Below are 21,990 nucleotides of genomic sequence, written 5' to 3' on the forward strand. Positions count from 1 at the left end.
GTATACAGTGCTTAACACTGTCATGTGTATTCTACTTGAGCATTTTGTAAATTAAACTAAATACTGCTATAGAGAAGCCAAGCATTACTTATTTTATGATTATATTTCTTTTGTCTCCTCAAAGTGCAGAGCACAGAGCAAGTATACTTAATTCCCTTCATGGGTACTGAAAATCTTTGCCCTCTCCAAAATGAAACAAAAGAGGTGTCTAGATGTTACTGTACTCTGGAAATATTGAATTTTGGCCAGAGTTTTGGCAACTACTTATATGAAATGCCATTTTTAATAAGTAAAGGCAGACCCAGAGCACAAACAAAATCATGCTGGCATAAATCACAATATGCCATTATGATTTATTTGAGTCTCAAATATTAGAAAATGACTTGCTACAGGTCAGTTATGAAACTACAGGATAAGGGCATTGATTATGGTTAGATATTTACTTTCTGGGGCATTATTTTTTAATGTAACCTAATAGATTTCTTCTTTGACATTTAGAAGAACAATACTTAATTTTCCTTCTATCTAAGTATACCAACTTGGTCTTTTTTATTAAGAATTTTTTTAATTGGAAAATAAAATTATGTCTGTTTATCATGTATGATATGATGTTTTGAAGCATATACCCACTGTGGAGTGACTAAATCTAGCTAATTAACATATTACTTCACAAAATTTTAATATTGTGCTGAGAACCGACTTGTTTTTATAGAATTTAAGGTGGCCTACAGAAAGATAACACAATTTAAAAGTAGATAAGACAGAAAAAAGAAAAAATAAGAACTGGAACTTAAGGTGGAAATGAGTCTAATATAAAAATACATACCAAAATTCCTATATACTGGTTTCCCAATTCATAGCGTCCATCAGATAAAAACAAATCAATTCATGAATAAGTATTAATAATATTTCAAGGATTGTCAATCACATCATCAAACTAATTAAAAACCCCACAACTTTTTTGTGAGTTTAAGAGTAATTTTCTTGGTTGAGTGCGGTGGCTCATGCCTGTAATCCCAGCACTTTGGGAGGCCGAGGCAGGCAGATCACGAGGTCAGGAGATCGAGACCATCCTGGCTAAGATGGTGAATCCCCGTCTCTACTAAAGATACAAAAAATTAGCTGGGCATAGTGGCGGGCACCTGTAGTCCCAGCTACTCGGGAGGCTGAGGCAGGAGAATGGCATGAACCCAGGAGGCGGAGCTTGCAGTGAGCCGAGATCGCGCCACTGCACTCCAGCCTGAGCGACGGAGCGAGACTCCGTCTCAAAAAAAAAAAAAAAAAAAAAAAGAGTAATTATCTCTGTTTTGCAAGTGGGAAAATGAAGACACTGGTGTTAACAGATTTGTTCCTTTTCAGTTGAGAGCTGGGACTAAAATCCAAAGTTTTGGTAGCTTGTTCAAATCTCTATCGGTTATTCTATTTCTCTTTTAATTTTAACCTACAATGGATCTGAAGTATAGAATCTGAAGTGGGAAGTGTGTGGGTGTGGGAGAATCACTAGCTCACTCTGTATGTGTCCACATGTGGCGGCTGTGGTTTGTGCACTGTTTCACACTCATGCCTCAGACTTCTACGTGTTAATTCTTACTCATCTCTCAAGCCCTTACAATGACCACACAAGGAACCTCAGGTTTGTGTCTCAAGGTGCTATTTTAGCAGGAGCCCACAGTACAAACGCCTTACCTGGCCCCAGTCTCCTGTGACCCAGCGAGGAGGAGGGCAGCGGCCCAAACTGCAGCGGATGCGGACAGGAGGTTTGCTTTCCTCTGGACATTGTGCAGCTGGGAATGTCTTAGAAAGGTCACTGCTCTTGCACAGAACAATCCGATGCTTGAATCCTGGACCACATTTTGGAGTACACTGGAAATAAAACAAATAGTAATGAATCACGACAGTTTAAAGACAGAGGAAAATTTGAGGAAAGTCTTTCTTCACGTAAATGTGTGTTTTAGTATAGAATATACACATATAGTAAGTTCTAGGCAAAGTCTCTCAGATACAAAGTTCTTTAAAGTTTTTAAGCAGAGGTACTTTTATCTTTTTCTTAAGGTCTTGAAGAGCTAAATCCAACATTTGCTTTTCTTGGCTAACTTATTTTCTTGCTCTATTGGGGATAGGTTGATTCCTCTATTCCTCTCTATCCTTAGCCTCGTCAGCTGCGATAAGATTCTGCTAATTTTTGGAATGTGGAAACCTTCGTTTCCTACTTGGTGGGCGTAGTCTTCTAAAAGGAATTTGTATGTTATTAGTAGACCAAAAGAACTTGTCTCTGTGAAGCAAGTTCAGGGTTGATTTAGATAAACTATTCTTATGTCGGGTCACTAAGAACACTTGGTCACAGGTGAAGATTTCTTGCACAGAAAATCTCTGGACTTTTCCCTGTCCATCAGTTACAAATCTAGGGAAGTTGTTCTTTAGAATTGGGTCTGTTTGTTCTTCATACTGAGGGAAGGATGTTTTTCCCTATGTCACAAATCTTATGTACCTCATCTCCAGGTGTTTCTAGAAGTCACCTATTTAACATGGTAGCTGACTTGAGTCTTCCAGCTTTCTCCCCTGTATGTCTGGACCCTTCCTTAAAATATGTAATTCAGGCTGGGCACAGCAGCTTACGCCTGTAATCCCAGCACTCTGGGAGGCCGAGGTGGGCAGATCATGAGGTCAAGAGATCAAGACCATCCTGGCCAACATGGTGAAACCCTGTCTCTACTAAAAATACAAAAATTAGCTGAGTGTGGTGGTGTGTGTCTGTAGCCCCAGCTACTTGGGAGGCTGAGGCAGGAGAAGTGCTTGAACCAGGAGGCGGAGGTTGCAGTGAGCCGAGATTGCGCCATTGCACTCCAGCCTATAGACAGAGCAAGATTCCGTCTCAAAAAAAAAAAACAAAAACCTATACTTCCCCTCAATCAAGTGAGGATCTTACCTGCAACATCTGGAAGCACTGTATATATACCTTTCATGCGAGAAACATTTCCAGATCTCCTACAGGAACTACACTAGACTGGAGAGAGATAAAAATGAATGAAATAGGAGCTCAGCTGTTGGAGACGTGAGTCTTGCCGAAGCTCCTGGCCGAATAAAGCCCTTCCTTCTTTAACTCCGTGTCTGAGGGGTTTTGTCTGCGGCTTGTTCTGCTACATTTCTTGGTTCCCTGACCGGGAAGCAAGGTGATTAATGGACAGTCAGATGGTCGAGGCAGCCCCTTAGGCAGCTTAGGCCTGCCCTGTGGAGCATCCCTATGGGGCACTCCAGCCAGCTTGAGCGATGCGGATCCTGAGAGCACTCCTGGGTAGGCAATTGGCCCGGTGGAACGCCTCGCCAGAGGAGCGCGTGGCAGGCCCCCGTGGAGGATCAATGCAGTGGCTGAACACCGGGAAGGAACTGGCACTTGGAGTCTGGACATCTGAAACTTGGTAAGACTAGTCTTTGGAACTTGCCCACTCCATTTGAGGGGAAGCGTGGCCTGATCACCCACGGTCTGCCTGTACCGGTACTTTGGTTTTTGTTTTTGACTTGACTTGGATTGCTTGATACTTTGGTTTTGGTTTTGACCTGGCTTGGATTTCTGGATACTCTTGATTTTGGTTTTGATTCTGGGTTTGGTGTAAACTGTAAAAGTGTGTGTGTGTGCCCTTTTTACTCGTTCTTTGTTTTGTGGTGTGAGCATGGTGTTTTGTCTCGAAGAAGCATGGGTCGGGCACAAAGTAAGCCCACCCCACTAGCAACTATGTTGAAAAATTTCAAGAAAGGATTTAAGGGAGATTATGGTGTTACTATGACACCAGGAAAACTGAGAACTTTGTGTGAAATAGACTGGCCAGCATTAGAGGTGGGTTGGCCATCAGAAGGAAGCCTGGACAGGTCCCTTGTTTCAAAGGTATGGCACAAGGTAACCTGTAAGCCAGGGCACCCAGACCAATTCCCATACATAGACCCTTGGTTACAGCTGGTTTTAGACCCCACAACCCCCCACCAGTGGTTGACAGAACAGCAGCATAAGTGGCTGGCAGGGGCAAGGAAAGACCAGCAGAGAGAGACAGAGGAGGAAAGAGAGAGAAAAACAGGCAAAGAGAGGGAGAGGAAGAGACAGACAAAGAGGGAGTCAAGGAGAGAGAGAGAAAGAGGCAGAGAGGCAGGAAGAGACAGAGGCAAAAGCAAAGTCAAAAAGAGAGAGACAGAAAGTCAAAGAGAGAAAGAAAGAAAGAGAAATACACAAGTAGTTAAGAAAAAAAAACAGTGTACCCTATTCCTTTAAAAGCCAAGGTAAATTTAAAACCTATAATTGATAATTAAAGATATTCTCCATAATCCTGTAACACTCTAATACCACTTTGTTGTCAGTGTAAACAAGGGCGTATTCCCAAAAGCACTGAGGCCTTCCTATCAAAAATCCTTAACCCAGTAACCTGTGGATGGCCCAGAAGCATTCAATCTGTAGGCAACTGCTTTGCTAACAGAAAAAAGTAAAAAAAAAAACTTTTAGAGGAAACCTCATTGTGAGCACATCTCACCAGTTCAGAAGTATCCTAAGGAAAAAAAAAGGATGATTTAACATTAACCACTGAAAATTCCCTTAACTCAGCAGGTTTCCTAACAGGGGATCTAAATCTTAATTACCATACAAAGGTCTGACCAGACCTAGGAGGAACTCCCTTCAGGACAGGACAATCGATGGTTCCTCCCAGGTAATTGAAAGAAAAAAAAAAACCATCTATACCAATTCTAAGTTAATTTGGGCTGAACAAGGTCTTATTAATAGCAAAGGATAATTGAAATCCAAAACTTAACAAGGTTTTCAACAAAAGTAAAGTTGGCTAAAAGTTAACAGTGTAACATGTATTATAGTAACTTCTAATCCGTGGCCTTAGACAGTCTAGTCCACAGACATAAAAGAAGTTCGCTTTGGAAAAGAATGGTTATCATCTTCGAAAAAAAAAGGGAAAAAAGGCGGGGGGGGGGGGGGGCAGAATTTATGTAAAAGGAGTGTTATATGGGAAATTCTTGTCCTGAAATAAATTAACTGGTTGTTTAAAGAAAGAAATGTTTGTAATAAGTCAGAAAGTTGAGGCATGTCGAAAAATTGTCTGTGAAAGTCGTGAAAGAAAAAAATGTTATTAAAAAAAAGAATTTATGCAAGAAATGTTGTATAATTTAAAAGTAACTAGGCCTCCTGAATGTAAAACAAAACAGTTTATGTGCAAGGTGTATAAGGAAAGTAAAATATACCTTTGGTAAAAGGATTATAAGGAGGCATAAGAATGTAAATTTTTACCTACATTAAAAGGTTAAAAAATATATATCGTTTTGAAGATTTAAGCAAGTTTTAAAACGTTAATTGTAAGGAAAATTCTGTGTGTAAACATATTGGCTAAAGTTAAAGGGGTATCATCCAGTTTTTCTGTGAACTGGACATTAAAGTAAAAACACAATGGGTTTTTCTTAAAGCACTAACCTGCTCTTTAACAAAGATTATAAAAGGTTAAAAAGAGTCTATAAAAATCTTACCTTATGGTCTGACATTAAAAATTGAATAAATGTCTACAAAGTTTATTAAAACTAAGTTTAACATTAATAGCACAGTAATATAAAGGTGAAATTTAGCTTATCTGGTATAAAAATCATACAGGAAGCATTGTCAGATATAAAATGGTGTTTGGCTTCTTTGGTCTAAAAACTAATAAAAATAGGTAAAGGAATAGCTAAAGGAAATTTCTCAGTAGAAAGGCACTGAGAACTATAAAGTCCGCTGCTGATGTCCCCACATTTAAAACAAAAGGTCAATTTCTTAGAAATTATATACTTAGTTTATCTTCCACTTTCCTTTCCCTCAAAACTAAAAGTCTTTTAGCACGGGTACCACCCCTAGAATTTCCAGTAAACCAGCACCAGCCTGAAGATCACCTTCTCATCAAAGGGTGGAAAGAAGAAAAACTCGAGCCAGCCTGGGAAGGACCCTACCTTGTGCTGTTAACCACTGAGACTGCCATTCGTAGAGCGGAAAAGGGATGGACTCATCACACCAGAGTCAGAGTGCCCCCACCTCCAGAGTCATTGGCCATAGTCCCAGGGGAAAAACCTACCAAACTAAAGCTAAGAAAAATTTAACTCTTTCATCTATTCTATTACTCTTCTTCCCTCGCTCTATTGCTGACCATCTAGTTATTAACATAACCAAGTCAATTTCGCCTCAAACTATTGCATTTAATGCTTGCCTTGTTATACCTTGTGGGGACCTGCCAAGTCAAAGACAGCTCTCTACTTCAGAAAAGTACCTCTGTCCCTCCTGACTCTCCTCAGACTGGGCATTAGTAAATTAGGACCATTTAATCTGGGGAAATTTCAATAAAGACCCCAGCGTCAGCCAGGATTCTTGCCCCCCAAGGTAGAGCTTTTATGCCGTAGTTGGTCCAACGTTCTGTGGACCGCTAAAGAGCAAGGATGGACTGCCCCCACCAGTTTTTGTAATTCCCTAAAATCATACATTCATCTTACTAGAGGATCATAAAAGTTAAAGACTTAAACTTTGGCAATTAAAACAGGATACCAAGATGCAAATGCCTGGTTGGAATGGATAAAATATTCCATCTGCACGTTAAACAAGCAATTATTATGCTTGTGCACACGGCAGGCCAGAGGCCCAGACTGTCCCCTTTCCACTAAGGTGGTCCTCCAGTCGACCAGGCGTGGGCTGCATGGTAGCTCTCTTCCAGGATTCTACAGCCTGGAGTAATAAGTCGTGCCAAGCTCTCTCTGCTATATCCCAAGTCCAGCACCTTGCAGGTCAGTCCCTGAGGGCCATCCAGCCTCCATCTTCCAATGCTAAGTTCACTTCGTGTCTCTCACGACAGGGAGGAAACTTAGCTTCCTTGAGGACCTGAAGGGATGCAGTGAGCTTAAGAAGTTTCAAGAGCTTATCAATCAGTCGGCTCTTGTTCATCCCTGAGCAGATGTGTGGTGGTATTGTGGTGGACCTTTACTGGGCACTCTGCTGAATAACTGGAGTGGCACTTGTATTTTAGTCCAATTAGCTATCCCTTAACCCTGACATTTCATCAACTAGAGGGAGGAAAAATAAGACATTGTGCGAGAGAAGCCCCTTATGGGTCTTTCAACTCTCACGTCTATTTAGACGCAATTGGAGTCTCACGGGGAATACCAGATCAATTTAAAGCTTGCAATCAAATAGAGGCAGGATTTGAGTCAATATTTTGGTGGGTGGCAGTTAATAAAAATGTAGATTGGATAAACTACATCTATTACAACCAACAGCAACAAGCTTTTCATGAGTTAAAAGAAATCTCATGTCGGCCCCAGCCCTGGGGCTACCTGACCTGACAAAACCCTTTACACCCTATGTGTCAGAAAGAGAAAAAAATGGCAGTTGGAGTTTTAACCCAAACTGTGGGGCCCTGGCCAAGGCCAGTGGCCTATCTCTCAAAACAACTAGACGGGGTTTCCAAAGGCTGGCCCCATGTCTAAGGGCCCTGGCAGCAATGGCCCTGTTCGCACAAGAAGCAGATAAACTAACCCTTGGGCAAAACCTGAATATAAATGCCCCCCATACTGTGGTAACTTTAATGACTACCAAAGGACATCATTGGTTAACAAATGCCAGATTAACCAAGTACCAAAGCTTGCTATGTGAAAATCCCCGCATAACCATTGAAGTTTGCAACACCCTAAACCCCACCACCTTGCTCCCAGTATCAGAGAGCCCAGTTGAACATAACTGTGTAGAGGTGTTGGACTCAGTTTATTCTAGCAGGCCCAACCTCCGAGACCGTCCTTGAACATCAGTAGACTGTGAGCTATACGTGGACGGGAGCTTCGCCAACCCCTGCAAAGTGACTCTGAAAAAGACGGCAAGCCCTGCTCCAGTCACACCCAGAAGCTGACTGGTCCACACACGGCTGAAGCATGAGAAAACTCATCACGGGACTCATTTTCCTTAAAATTTGGACTTGTACAGTAAGGGCTTCAACTGACCTTCCTCAGACTGAGGACTGTTTCCAGTGTATACATCAAGTCACTGAGGTAGGACAAAAAGTTGCTACAGTCCTATTATTTCATGGTTATTATAAGTGTACCAGGACTCTAAAAGAACTTGTTTGTATAATGCTATTCTATACAAGGTATGTAGCCCAGGAAATGACCAACCTGATGTGTGTTATGACCCATCTGAGCCTCCCATGACCATAGTTTGTGAAATAAGATTAAGGACTGAGGACTGGTGGGGGCTCATAAACAATACAAGTAAAGTGTTAGCCAAAACAAAAGAAAAAGGGGTGCCCAAACAAGTCACCTTGAAGTTTGATGCCTGTGCTGTCATTAATAGTAATAAGTTAGGAATAGGATGTGGTTCTCTTAATTAGGAAAGAGGCTATATGGCAGAAAATAAGTACATTTGTCATGAATTAGGACTGTGTGGAAATGAATGCGGATACTGGTTTTTTGTCATTTAGGCTACTTGGATAAAAAATAAAAAGAATCCTGTCCACCTTCAGGAAAAAAAAAATGAATGAAATAGTCTCTACCCTCAAGGAGCTCAGAGTCTTATTTAGGAGACAGACATGGAAACAGGTTAATGTTAAAAGTACCATATAAGTGGATGTAGAACACATAAATTATCGTGCCCCTAACACCATCAGCCTGTTTTATAATTATGTATTTACATGTCTTTTCATCTCTACTAGATTATAAGCTCCTTAAAATTACTCCATTTGTTTCATCTTTGCATGCTTGTGTGCATGAAAACACACACATGCGCACATAAACACACACATGCACACGCACGCACGCACACACACACACACACACACACCCCAGGAGCCAGCTGAGGACTCTGAGTAAACACTTGATAAATATATGCTCTTGTTTATCTGGAAAGGTGATAATTTTGATTTACCATTGGGTAAATCAAGATGTACTAGTTGTGGATGGGGCTATCTAGGTGAACACCGTGCACATGTACACACATGGATTTTGTTAGGGGCAATCTTTGAGCCTGGTGTATGTCATAGAAAGACAGAAAAATATTAACAAATTTTTCAGATGAACATCAATGATTCAATGCAAACTCTTTATCACAATGAATATAATCACAGAATGCATTTCCTCCAACTTAGAAAAGGTTTCATTAAGATGCATTTTGAAGGGGGATAACACAGTATTTTCAGTGTAGCTCGAGAAGAGGCTTTAGTTAGGGAGTGAAGATCAAGACAGAAATTCCTGATTCCTTTTATTCCTCTTCATAGCCAAATCAATATCCTCGTAACCTGGTGCTACCTCACTCTACCCCTACAATCCATCACTAGATCTTATTAATCCAACTCCAAAATCTGTCTCACACCTGTTGATTTCTCTCCATCTCTACTGCCACTAACCTTACTTCAGACAAACATCATTTCCCATATGAAATTTTGTAATGGCTTTCTAGTAGGTCTCCTGTTTCCTCCTCTTGCCTCACTCAAATCCACTCCCTAAACTTTAGTCAGAGGGATCTTTCTAAAGCACAAATCCAATTATACTGCATTTTGATTAAAAAAAAAATCCCTTAATGGCTTACTATTGCCTTCAAGATAGAAATTCAAACTCTATATATGCTTAGTACACCACAGTAGTAAGGCTCTGCTTATCTCTTGCGGCTCATCTCTCTATATGTCAGCCATATAAAATAATTTCCAATATTCTCCAGTGCTAGCCCAGTGTCAGGCACAAAGCGAGTAGTGTTGCTGTTGCAGCTACAGTAACTACTACTACTACTGCCACTAATAGCATCTGTCATTTAATAAATACTGTATATACCAAGTGTGCTAAATGCTATAATTTATATAGTCCTTACAACTCTCCTATGAGGTGGCAATTATTATTCTGTTTTTAAAATGAGAAAACAAACTTAGAGTGGCTGGTAAAAAGTCACATATATATTAAATGGTGGAGCCATTCTAATACTAATTCTTGCTAAGTGTTTTCTGGATGTCAGGCACTGTACTATGTACTTTGTATGTATTGTCTAATTTAATACAACAATCACTTTTATTTCAAGAAACCAAGACATGCAATAATTTCTGTAGAATGAATAAAGCCCTAATCCAAGTCTCTGAGCTTGCCTCACTTGTGTCGAGTCCATTTCTATCTCTTGAACTTGTTCCACTTATTTCAATCCTCTTCACTTCATGCCAAGTCTCCTCCACTGTTCAAACCAAAGACTTAAGAGGATTTCTGCCACTCTCTTAAAGCTTAATATTATCATTGGTAACAAAAACACTACTATACTACTTTACATTTCATTAAAGATGAACGGTTCAGAAAATATTTTCAAATATTAAACATTATTAAACAAATTTTTAAGAATTATTACAGATGAGGAAAGCTTAAGAGACTTCATTAAGGATAAACAGCAAATGGTAAAGCTGGAACTAAATCCTAGGCCTTGTGACCCATACTTTAGGGCCTACTTATTATCCATTTCTCTGTTATTATTGTATTCACAGGCTGCTCTTAGTACTGGCAGAAATAAACTCATGACAATACATAGTAAACATGAATTATTGTAAGAATAAGTTGAGGTGAAGTACAAGAGGATACAAGGCCACTTCATCCACATGCTAGGCAAAAACATATAGGATGTATAGGGAACTCAGTTTTTGTATTTCGAGGCTATGATTAGTTTTCTAACGGAAGCATTCATCAAAAAATGCACTTGTGCCACTCCCCTGCCTCCTTCACATTTTATAATCATGTGTATGCATATTAAAGTCTGGGACATACATCTCTTGTTTATTCTAATAACTTTTTCCAGTGGCAAGAAACTTCTGTTATTATTTTAAGAATGTAGTAGTATCTAGCTGCCTTTCCTAAAATCATATGCCAGGTCGTGCTTACAATTAGGGGAGACAAAGAATGCGAAGACAGACAATTCATTCATCTCCATCTGAGAAGTCCCCAGGAAACCCAAACCAAAACCAAACCAGATATGATTGATAATAAGAAGGATAAGCCTGGGTGCGGTGGCTCACGCCTGTGAACCCCAGCACTTTGGGAGGCTGAGGTGGGTGGATCATGAGGTCAGGAGTTTGAGACCACAGCCTGGCCAACATAGTGAAACCCTGTCTCTACTAAAAATACAAAAAAAATTAGCCAGGTGTGGTGGCACGTGCCTGTACTCCTAGCTATTTGGGAGGAAGAGAATTGCTTGAACCCAGGAGGCAGAGGCTGCAGTGAGCCGAGACCGTGCCATTACACTCCAGCCTGGGTGACAGAGCAAGACTCCGTCTCAAAAAAAAAAAAAAAAAAGAAGGATAAGAAGACAAAGCAGCACAATATTTATTGTGTCAAGTAGTGTTCTAAATCCTTGGCATGTAATAATCTACCTAATCCTCATAGAAACTCCATGAAGTGAGTACTGTTACACATCCATTTTACAGGTGAGGAAACTGAAATGCTAAGAGGTACAAACAAATCCTGATGGCAGTTTCCTACTAAAAATAAAGCTCTGAAAGATACATGCACAAAGACTAACCCTCTGTAGAACAATGTGCAGTTATGTGTAAAGCTAAACACATAATGACATTTAATTAGGCAAGAAATCATTTTAGAAAAATTACACCTCAAAATTCACTATTTTAGCCAAGGATATTTTATCTTATAGTAACAGAGGTACAGAGATTTTCAACCATATTTTCAAGAAAATGACAGAAAATCAACCAGATTTTCAAGACAGTGAATGACTGAAAACTACATTTGTTACTCAGTAAATACACCAGGCCTGAACCCTGCAGATCCAGCCACAAATATTACATGTCTACAGCCAGAGTCTCAACTCTGTTCTCTGCAAATATTGTACTTCTTACAGGTGATTATAAAATTAAATGTTTAAAAATTGCTTGTAAAAATAATAAAGGCACAGGAATGCCACTTAAACCAGGTTCATTTAAGTAGAACTCTACCAAGTCCTTCTGACCTTATGTCAGAGATGTTCAAGCAGAGAAGTCCTCAGTTTGTTTTTATATTTACTTATTCCTTCTGCTTTCTTGAGCCTAAATTTCATTTTTCCCTCTTTACCCTACTGATAAATACAGAATCCCTTCCTTATTCACAGTTTCATTTTCCAGTTTCAGTTGCCAACAATCAACTGAAGTCTGAAAATAGATGAGTACAGTATAGAAAGATATTTTGAAAGAGACGTTACATTCACAGAACTCTTATTACAGTATGCTGTTATAATATTTTAATTTTATTATTATTGTTAATCTCTTATTGTGCCTAATTTATAAATTAAAATTTATTATAGGTTTGTATAGATAGGAAAAAAGTATATAGTATATATAAGATTCAGTACTATCTGCAGTTTCAGGTATCGACTGGGGGTCTTGGAACATGTCCCCTGTGGATAAGGGGGGACTACTATTAACGTGTTTGTCCATCTGAAGTCCTCTGTTTTATTTAGCTATGTAAAAAATAAAAGTAAAAATAAAAAATAAAATAAAATAAAAAAATAAAAATTTCTAGAAAAGCAAGATGAGCCACGGTTATGTATGTATAGACATGTATGTTATGTAATGTATAGACATTAATTTAATTATGAATGCTTCGGAGCATTCTCCAGAGATAATCATTGGCCTATACCCATGCAAAGAGTATGTTTTTGTGTAACTTTTGAGTGTGCATTAAAATCTATTAGTAATAATTAGAAATTGGGATATTTAGTTCAATAATAATTTTTTTAGATCAAAGAATAGTTATAAACATCAAAATTCATCTAATTCTTTCTCATAATAAACCTTTAGGTAGCAGGGTAGAAGATATTATAAAATTTAGAAGACTAGTGGTCAGTCTATTCTTTAGTAAAATTATTTCTCATTATTTCTCCTTATATGGGTAAATGCCTATTTTTTCCTCTTTATTCATGTAATTAGAATCTCATGATCATTTAAAATCCGACCAGACCTTCTGTTTTTTATTTTCATCTCAGTGATACAGGAGGTGACTTTTATGAGAGATGCATTTATGCTTCAGCTTAATGTTCCATGATTAAGAAGAAGCAAAAATATATTTTGCAGAAAAAGTATTTGAAACCAACCAGGGAAAACAATTTGGCCCTCACTTGTAAAGGACAGAAACATCAACATTTCGGGGTTACACTGAGTTCTCCCTGGAGAGATGGGTTTAAATTACTTAGTCAAAGGACCAGAGTAGAACCTAGGAATATGCAAGGTGCTGACACAATTGTCTTATCAAACAAAACACAGTCCCTTGCAGGTAGATTTTCCCCATCTTCCTTAAGTAATGCTATCTAAACATAAGTACTATAAAGTCAGTTGATTAAGATGCCAGTTACCCACTTGTCCACGAGTAAGTATAAGAAATGTATCTTTTTCAATGGGCATTATTCTATAGGAGTCAAATAAACCATTTTGATACATCAAAAGCATGGGTTAGGGCTGCTGGACCCCATCCACAGTATGCAGCAATGCTTTCAAGAGCTACTTGCCAAGTGAGGGCAAAAACAGAAAACTATTTAAAGTCCAAATAGCCTGGGTGATCCCAAGTATAGATTATAGGACATGAGAAAGCTGTGGCTTCATTAGTTCCAGAAAAGGCTGCTGATGAGCCATTTTCCGCCAAGGTAATTTAACTTTTTTTTTTTTTCCTTTTGCCATAAATACTGGGTGGGTTTCACTGACGCTGGCTTTACAACAATGGAAATTTTATACTAGAGCAGCCGGCAGAGAAAAGGAAAGGGTCAAAGGGCAAATTCCTCTTTCTGCAATATGTTTTCACCAGTTGAACCTCACCCTTGTGATTAGCAGAGCTCAGACAGCTGAGAGTTGGAAGTGGGGAGGGGGCAGAAAGGGGAGGTTTTCATGGGTGTGTCAAAAAAATTGTGTGAAATATTTGCCAAAGGTTAACCGAAAGAGACTGAATACCGCCTGATCTTCTGCTGGGACCTTCTCTTTTCATTAGTGGGAGGTGTTCCATTCCTTTGGGAAGAACAGGCTCCTTGTTCTCATTTTGTTCGCAGTAGCTACTCAGACATCTATTTCATTTAACGTTATTTATTCTTACTGATTGTTAACCCATCTAGGGAAGGAAAGAGGCGGGCTGCCTAGTAAACTACGGGAATGGAAGTGTGAGAGTAAAGACCCCGCACATACCCCCCTTGGGGAAATAAACAGGAGAAACAGTATGGGGCAAAAACCATCTTTCCTCTTGAACAAAGGATGATGACAGTGGTAAAGATGGTGCTCAACTAGAAATTTTGAGACGGTAACAGCAGCAGTTTTCGACCTGTGCTTACCCCAGAATTGTTTCCTGTCTGTGGAAAGACAACAGCAGCTCCCTTGGACAATGCTTTATCTGAGGTAGTAGTCCCCACATGTGTACTCCAGCCCCTCAGCATGGTTTCTTGCCCCTAAGCTTTGATTCAGCAATGTTAAAGAGTATTGCAGAAATGTGATTAAAAGTGTCCTCAGCTTAGATGTACATCTTCTGGCAGCCTCCAAAAATGCCTTAGAGCCTCTTAGAGCCATTTGAGTGAGTCACTTCAAAGACGGGATAGATAAGAATCAAAATTCTAATAGAGGGGTAAGATCAACCTATGTGAAGTTGAATTCTGAAGGAAACTTTAAAATAGCATTTGGAATGGAAGCATATCAGTTAATATACACAAGCTATCTCTCAAGGTGATTATATGTGGTTGTTTTATTTAAAAACATATAATGATACAGAATAGTGTAGGTCAGAAGATCAGTGTGAAATGAGGCTTACATTAAGTTTTGATATTTTAGTGGTTGGCAGCAATTTCTTTTAGAAATTTCTCAGAAGGCATTCCTTCTCCTTATGAAGGGTGATATAGTATAGAGTTCTGTATTCAAACCTTCCTAGTACCTATCACTATCAGTCTTTCATTTATTCTTAAAAACAAACCCTTTTCTCTCACACTGCTTTCATCATCCACTCTTTGTGTTTCTGTTCAGTCATTTCTCTTTTCAGGCATCCTTTCTCCAGCTTCCCTATTCTCATCCCTACTCCCAACTCTACACCCCTCCATATTCAGCTTAAATACCATCAACTAAAAAGCCTTCTGATCCTACTCCAGGCTATTCTGCCCTTCTCAGCCCTGAATTTCCATATGAATTATACATTTATACCTCACAATCCACTGTTTTATTACACACTGCCTTATATGTATTATTCTCTAGTTGTTTCATGGGTATTTTTCATTTGCCCAAGCTTATAGGATTCTTTCATATTTACCATGGTGCCTATCCCAGTATGTTTAGTAATCACTCAAACTTACTGACTTGACCTGAAGCCCTCAAACTGTGGCAGCCAATCATCAGGTCTCCTATTATGATTTTCCCATAACAAATTTCTCATACCAATGAATATTTATGGATTTCTATAAGGGTCCTGGGCACTAACATGTGTACAACTCTGCAGAATGTCTATTCTTTATCAATGGATTTTATCTTTCAAATCAATTTAGGAGTTAATGCATCCCGTTAGGGAACAGAAGAGTCCATACTGTTTTCCATAACCACTGACAGAATAATACCAAGGATATCTCTATATATGATTGAAATATATAACTAAAAAATCTAACTTAGGTAGGCAGAATGTAATTACTGAAGCTGGACTATGGCCAGGAAACTTGGAAGAACACTCCCAATTCCTGCCAAAGATTCCATGGATAACCACATGGAATCTACCACAACTGGTCAGAATCTCCACTTCCATGTACCATCTTAAACACAGTGCTTCTTTCAGTCCTGTGCTCCAGCAAAATAAGGCCACTCAAGCAGTAAGATTCACAGGGGAATCGTTACATCCAAAAATTCCTAAAGAACAACGTTTAATATTTTTGTTTGTATTTTGACAAATGTATGAGGTCTACAGGAAATACCCAAAGCAAGTACCACAATGTTTCCGGCAGGATATATTAGAATAGAGTCTGAGATGCATCCTGTTTTGCTAACTTGAAAGAAATATCTCTGGTTATATAGCAAGGTACTCATTCTTAACACTTAACACACACTACAGAAGGCTTCAGCTCTTCTTTGGGCGATGTAGAAAATGATATAGTATGCATATGTATCTGTCTCATGGATACTGAGGAGTCAAAAATTAACTACCTCTTACCTAATTTTTCATAAGATAATTTCTCTGAGTGGCTCCGGATTTTATTAGGCTATTTTGTATACATCTGTGCCAAGAAAACATTATCTTGGTCAGGTCTTCCTCATGTAAGTGAACGGAATGATCAATTCAAATTTGATGTTTTCCTATGTTATAACCTTCAGCTCCATGTTTCTTCCACAGTTGAAGTAGAAGACATAAAATATATAGATATAGATATGTCATAAGTGATAATGAATTGATAACAGTTCATACCTAAGAGTTATGTAATTAGGCTGCTACATTACGTGAAAAAAGATATTTTAAAAATTGTGCTTTCCAAATGAGATCCTAGAAAAGGTCATTCTAGGTCTTCAATAACTTTTGGGGTAAGAAAGGTTCTTGGCTCTCCTTTGGAACTTCAATTTTTAATCACGTATCACAAATTCTAAACTTGTGATGTGCTCAATAGTAAGAAGGAGAAAAACCACTTATAAGAGTACCCACTATAATGTTATTTCAAATTTACTTTAGACTTATTTTTAATCAAATTGATGACAAGTTTCTCGCTGATTTCCCTTACGCACCCCAAAAAAACCCTTATTTCCTGACAAGCAGCAATAAAATATAACATGGTCACTATTACACAGCCCTTACTTGTTGAGTTCTAAGATGCTCAGGTGTCCTTAATATTAACTGCTTTAGGATGGGTAGTTAGGACATTTCAAAACATATACATATAGCCTCAGATTTCCTTACCTCAGACCAGTCCAAAGCCACCCACTGTGGTGGACATGACTGGTTGTTGCAGGGCTCTTTTTCGACAGGCCGGTGTGTTAAACAACCACTGTAGTCCAGCGTCTCCTCCTCAGAAGGTCCGATCTTCCTGATGCAGAGCACTGCCCTTGTGCGCATCCCACCATCACAAGTCTTGCTGCACTCCAACCAATCCCCAATGAACCACCTGCAGTAAGACATGGAAGAAACACAGAAAAGCATTTCCTCAGTGCATCCAGAGATTTTTAGCTAAGTGAAGGCACTTTCACTGATGGACTACGAGCTGACATTTCAATGTTGGTTGATAAGACAAATGGCAAATGAAAGAGCTGCTAAAGAAAAGGCCTTTACTGTCATTTGCTTTCTAAAGTGTAGTGTGTGGGCAGAACCCAGGTTCAAACAAGTGCACTATGTCTTTAAACCTCTTTTATTTTTCTGCTTTTTAATTACATTCTAAAATGAGGATAACAATGATCAATCTCATACAATTGTCACGAGGGTTAAATAAGGTCATATATATAAAGCTCTCAGTGGTGTGCTAATAAATGTTTAACCACTGGCTCCCCATGGCAGGGGGTGGGGGAGTTCTGATTTGTGGCATTTGCCAATTTTTGTAGTGTAAAAACCTCACTATGGCCAATTTCAAGCTACCAGCTTGATATATTAAAGGTGAACAGGAGAAGATATGCTAATAATAGGGTCCTATGAACCAATACTAGCTGGCTCCAGCACACCACTGAATGCTTCTAACATAGTGTCTGTCATATAACAAACAAGAAATAGTAGGTATTTTTATTATTATCACATTGAGGTAGGTTCTCCCATAATTAAACATTTTATGCTAAAACCACTCTAAGGAAGCTGGGGATTTGTTTTTCAATTTCTAGAAATAAACCTCTATGAAGATAGGACTTGAATGTCCTTACAAGGACAGAGAAGGCCAGGTATCCATCCTAAGGACATGGGAGTCTTAAAACACCTTCAGCAAGAGCAGAGCTCTGAGCTAGCTCTATGAAAACAGGCAGATCTCTTGTTTCAACCTTTTGGCTCCTAAAAACAGCTTCTACACAGCTAACGTGGAAAGAAATGCAAATGTCTTAGAAAAAAATAACATGTCTCACATTTGTAGGTATACTACACCTTTACCCTAAAGTCATAAACTTTCACATACATAATTTCAGGAGGTTTGTGGGTTTTTTTTTAGTTTTTTATTTTTTATTTTTTTTGCAACACTTCTGCAGGATTCACTCTTCTGGACACATTAATTAGTCTAAGGGATGTAACTCATGATCTAAATCAGATCAATGAGAATTCTGGTTTAGAATTTTTATATCTCAACTAGAGCAAAAGGGACCCTTTCCTTTCTGGTCACAAAGGTGCATAAGAAGATGAGTCCAGAGCTGCAGTGGCTGGGTTCCCTGTCAAGTGGAATTAGCTGATTTCAAAGAATGCACAGGAGCTAGAAAGTCTGGATGGTGTGTGAGTCTTTGATTCCAGCCATTTCTCAAGCTAGGTTCCCCCTTACACTTCCCTCAGCTGTGTTACGTAAATCTTATGTGCTGAAGCCAGCTCGAGTTGAAGTTTTGTTATCTGTAACAAGGGTCTTGACTGACATATTGTATTTCATTTATTAAATATTTGCTGAATGTCTACTCTGTTCAAGGCATTGTGCTTTGTTTTATAGAAGGAAGTAAGATCCAGTGTTAGGAAAACAGTTCTCCAAAATCATGAAAAGAGCAATGATGAAATCAGGACTAGATTCCCCATTGATTGCTATTTCAATCGAAATTCATTTTAACATTGCTGAATAGTAAAATATAGGTTACAAGCACGGGATCACAAGACATTTTCTTCAATCCATAATTACAAATCATGCAGTTATTCTCAATGGACATGCTCATGCTTTTCAGGTGGGAGACTCCCAAGAGAGAAGAATATGGAAAGCTTAAGAGCAAATTTCTCACTATTTCTGTGAGCATAGCTCCATTGTGCCACTTTTGTATACGGAAGATAATACTTAATGAAGTCAGAGTACTAGTATCCTAAATTTGAGCCTGCATTAAGCCAATTAAGCAACACTGGCCTTTGTTCATCATTATTTGTATTGTCTTTACGTATAAAGAAAACCAGCATTTAGAAATATAGTTAGCCAGTTTTTCAAATTTAAATTATATTTTATCAACATCTATAAATTTTCAGCCTAAAATTCATTTGAAGAATGATGATTTAATTTTGAATTTTAAAAATCTGACACAAACATTTTTCCTAAGTCATTTTCCCAGGGAGATTTAAAGTAATTTTCATATTCTTTCCTTTCTGTTTTCTACAGATGAACATGATCCCCAGTTGTTAGTACCATTTTTGGTAAGGAGGAAAGTGTGTACTGAAAATAATAACTTGCATGCCAGCCATGGTGAAACTCTGATTCAACTTTGTAACAGTGATTTCATCACCAAGATTAGGGGATAAAACAGAAATGTGCATTACAGTCACAAAAAGTTCAGTCACACCACCTCCAGCCATGATCTCATTAGTTCTCATAATGTAAGAGGGATGGAGGTCTTCAAATTAAACACAGGTGCCCCGAGTAACCACAATGATTCAGAAGTGTTGCAAAGGGTCAGGGACACCTCTGTGTTTTTATTCTTTGTCGTCTCTTCCATTCCATCTCTCCTCAGAAACTTAACCTAGATGTATCACTCTAGCCTTTAACTTGGAATATATGAAATTAAAAGTATTAATCACCTTCCCAATTTCCTTTCTGACTTTAACTCTCATTTCAGGCTTCACACTCAGTCCCTGTTGCATCTTTATTGCTCATCATATCATCCCTTCCCATGTCTCTCTGAAGGATGAAATCACACCCTAGTTATTTAAATAGTTTTGCAATTCTACCACTGCATCTGCTTGTCTCAGTTTCTCCACTCTCCCACCTAGTTTAAGACATACTGCTTTCCCTTGTCTTCCTTCTCCACGTATTTGACCCTCTGATGGCATTCTTTCTCTGTCTTCTTTCCCTCCTCTAGACTTTGTGGTAAAAACATGAATACAGAAATTCTCTCTGGGAATATAAATTGCTGAATCGTTATAGCTGGAACAATTCTGGGGCTATTTCTTTCTGAGCTTTTCCCAATACACAAATTGTCTTTATCTTCACAAGTCCTTCATAGCCATTAGACATTAACAATTAGTGGGATTCATGTTCGAGTGTCTGAAATAAGAGTGGCTTGCTGCAGCCTGTGTAATCTGACCTACAGTCCCAATCTCTTATTATTACAAAAAATAGTATAATTTGGAGAAGGGAATAAGAGAGACAGTATAAAAAATTTGTCCCAACCTTGGTAAACCAGAATATTTTTGAAAAAATAATCATCATAAAAGCAGAATATTATTTTTGCTTTTTAATTTAAAGGAAAATGGCAGAGCATACGAAAATAAACTGATATTAAATATTTGGATTAAGAGAGAGATTTCCTAGGCTTTGTCCCAGAGTCAGGGGTCTAATCATCAACTCTTTTTACAAACACAACATAGCAAAATTGTAAAAATCTTCAGAATTTGACAATAATATCTTTACTCAAAGAGAAATTCAGTTATATAACCTATTGTCTACTTACAAAGATAAAAAACTTTCCTACATTTTAAATTAACTTAAAAATATCAAAACAAAAAGTTGTTAAAAAAATAAAAAGAATTTTTTTTTTCATTTCTCAGCTAATTGGAAAGTGAAACTAATATTAAGCAGAACACTCTATGCCCTAAACATTCTACAGTCAACGTTTTTCTAAATTTTTAAAAATCAACATAATAAACATCTCTGAAGTTGTAGCAACTGAGAATGTGTCAATGAAACAAGCAAAATTAGATGTATCAAAGTGCCACCAGACATTTGATTTGTACCTTACAAAGCTGGTGATGTCTGATGTAATGGAAAAAACATCACTGGATATTAGCATACCTCAGTCTGTGAAATGATGGGAGTTGACCTAAATAATTTCTATGATTCTTCCTAGGTCTTAAATTTTGGAGTTTTATAGATGACTCTGATGAATCTTTTTCTAAACTTAAAATAAGAGATGACAGTTGTCCATGGGTGAGGTCCAATGACTCAAAATAATGATTATTAAACATTATACCTTAAAATATACCAATTAAATAAAACCTAGCCACTGGATAAAAATTAATCTCTTCCCACCCTAAGTTTCCTTCAGCACTTTTGCTTATAACTCTCTTATTGTACTTAACAGATTTTGTCTTGTACTGTAGTTATTTTTGTATATATTTGCCCAATTAGATTACCCTCCGGAAAGGGAATCATTTCTCCCAAAGTACAGTGTCTTCCAACTTGAAGTTGATTAATAAATGTTTTTAAATTCTTGGTCACAATATTATTAAAATGAATAGTTCTCTTGTTTTCACCTCTCTGGTTTTCACAATTTTAAAAACCACAGTATCATACAGGAATAATATTTATCACTCAAGGATTCTTCACATGAGGTCATATGCAGAAATACTCTTGCTACTAAAACACGGCATGGTAAAAACTGAACTCAGCCTTTCTCTTTGGATTCCAACTTATTTTTTTTCCTTATGGTTGGGGATTAGCTTCTTACCAATCATATCCTTTAATATTAATTCTTTTCCTTTTTTTTTTCCAGTTATTTAAGGCTATGTCATGGATCCCTCTACTTTCATTCATAGTCACTTTACTACCTTGACTACTATACTTTCTTATAAAAAGAGTGGCTGCTATGAACATGATAACTTTCCCCAGCAAGGCCTCCTCTGGGTCTTCAAAGTCTTCCAAATAAACATAATATTATTTCTCTATCAATGCCTGTTTTGTCTATTTTTCCTAGTCCTCCGTCATTTTCTCTATAAGGACAAATCTTACTGTTCTCCCTTTTTGTACACTGTACTTATAAATTCTCTCAATATAACTAAAGACATTTGAAATATTTCATTATTTGAAAAAATACTTTCTGATCGAAAATACGATTTAGAATTTTAAACTTATGGTATAGGGAAAACAATCGTAATTGAAAATAAGTATGGATTCCTTCCTCAAATCAGGCAAAACATTTCAGATAG

At 38.0% G+C, this 21,990-nt stretch overlaps 1 protein-coding gene across 6 annotated transcripts in view; it reads right to left on the reverse strand.

The window, feature by feature from the left end:
- Positions 1 to 21,990, reverse strand: part of ADAMTS6 (ADAM metallopeptidase with thrombospondin type 1 motif 6) — a 331,625-nt gene that overhangs the window by 17,981 nt on the left and 291,654 nt on the right. For 4 of the 6 annotated variants that reach the window (XM_054487509.2, XM_063664848.1, XM_063664849.1 and 1 more), the window contains 2 exons: positions 16,882 to 17,086; positions 1,687 to 1,863 (listed from right to left, as the gene is read on the reverse strand). In XM_054487509.2, coding sequence (XP_054343484.1) covers positions 1,687 to 1,863; positions 16,882 to 17,086 — 382 coding nt within the window. Of the gene's footprint in view, positions 1 to 1,686; positions 1,864 to 16,881; positions 17,087 to 21,990 lie in introns of those variants that run through there. The other 2 variants (XR_010126390.1, XR_010126391.1) reach the window with 2 other exon arrangements.

This window comes from Pongo pygmaeus, chromosome 4 (genome assembly GCF_028885625.2).
Source record: "Pongo pygmaeus isolate AG05252 chromosome 4, NHGRI_mPonPyg2-v2.0_pri, whole genome shotgun sequence".
Lineage (NCBI taxonomy): Eukaryota > Metazoa > Chordata > Mammalia > Primates > Hominidae > Pongo > Pongo pygmaeus.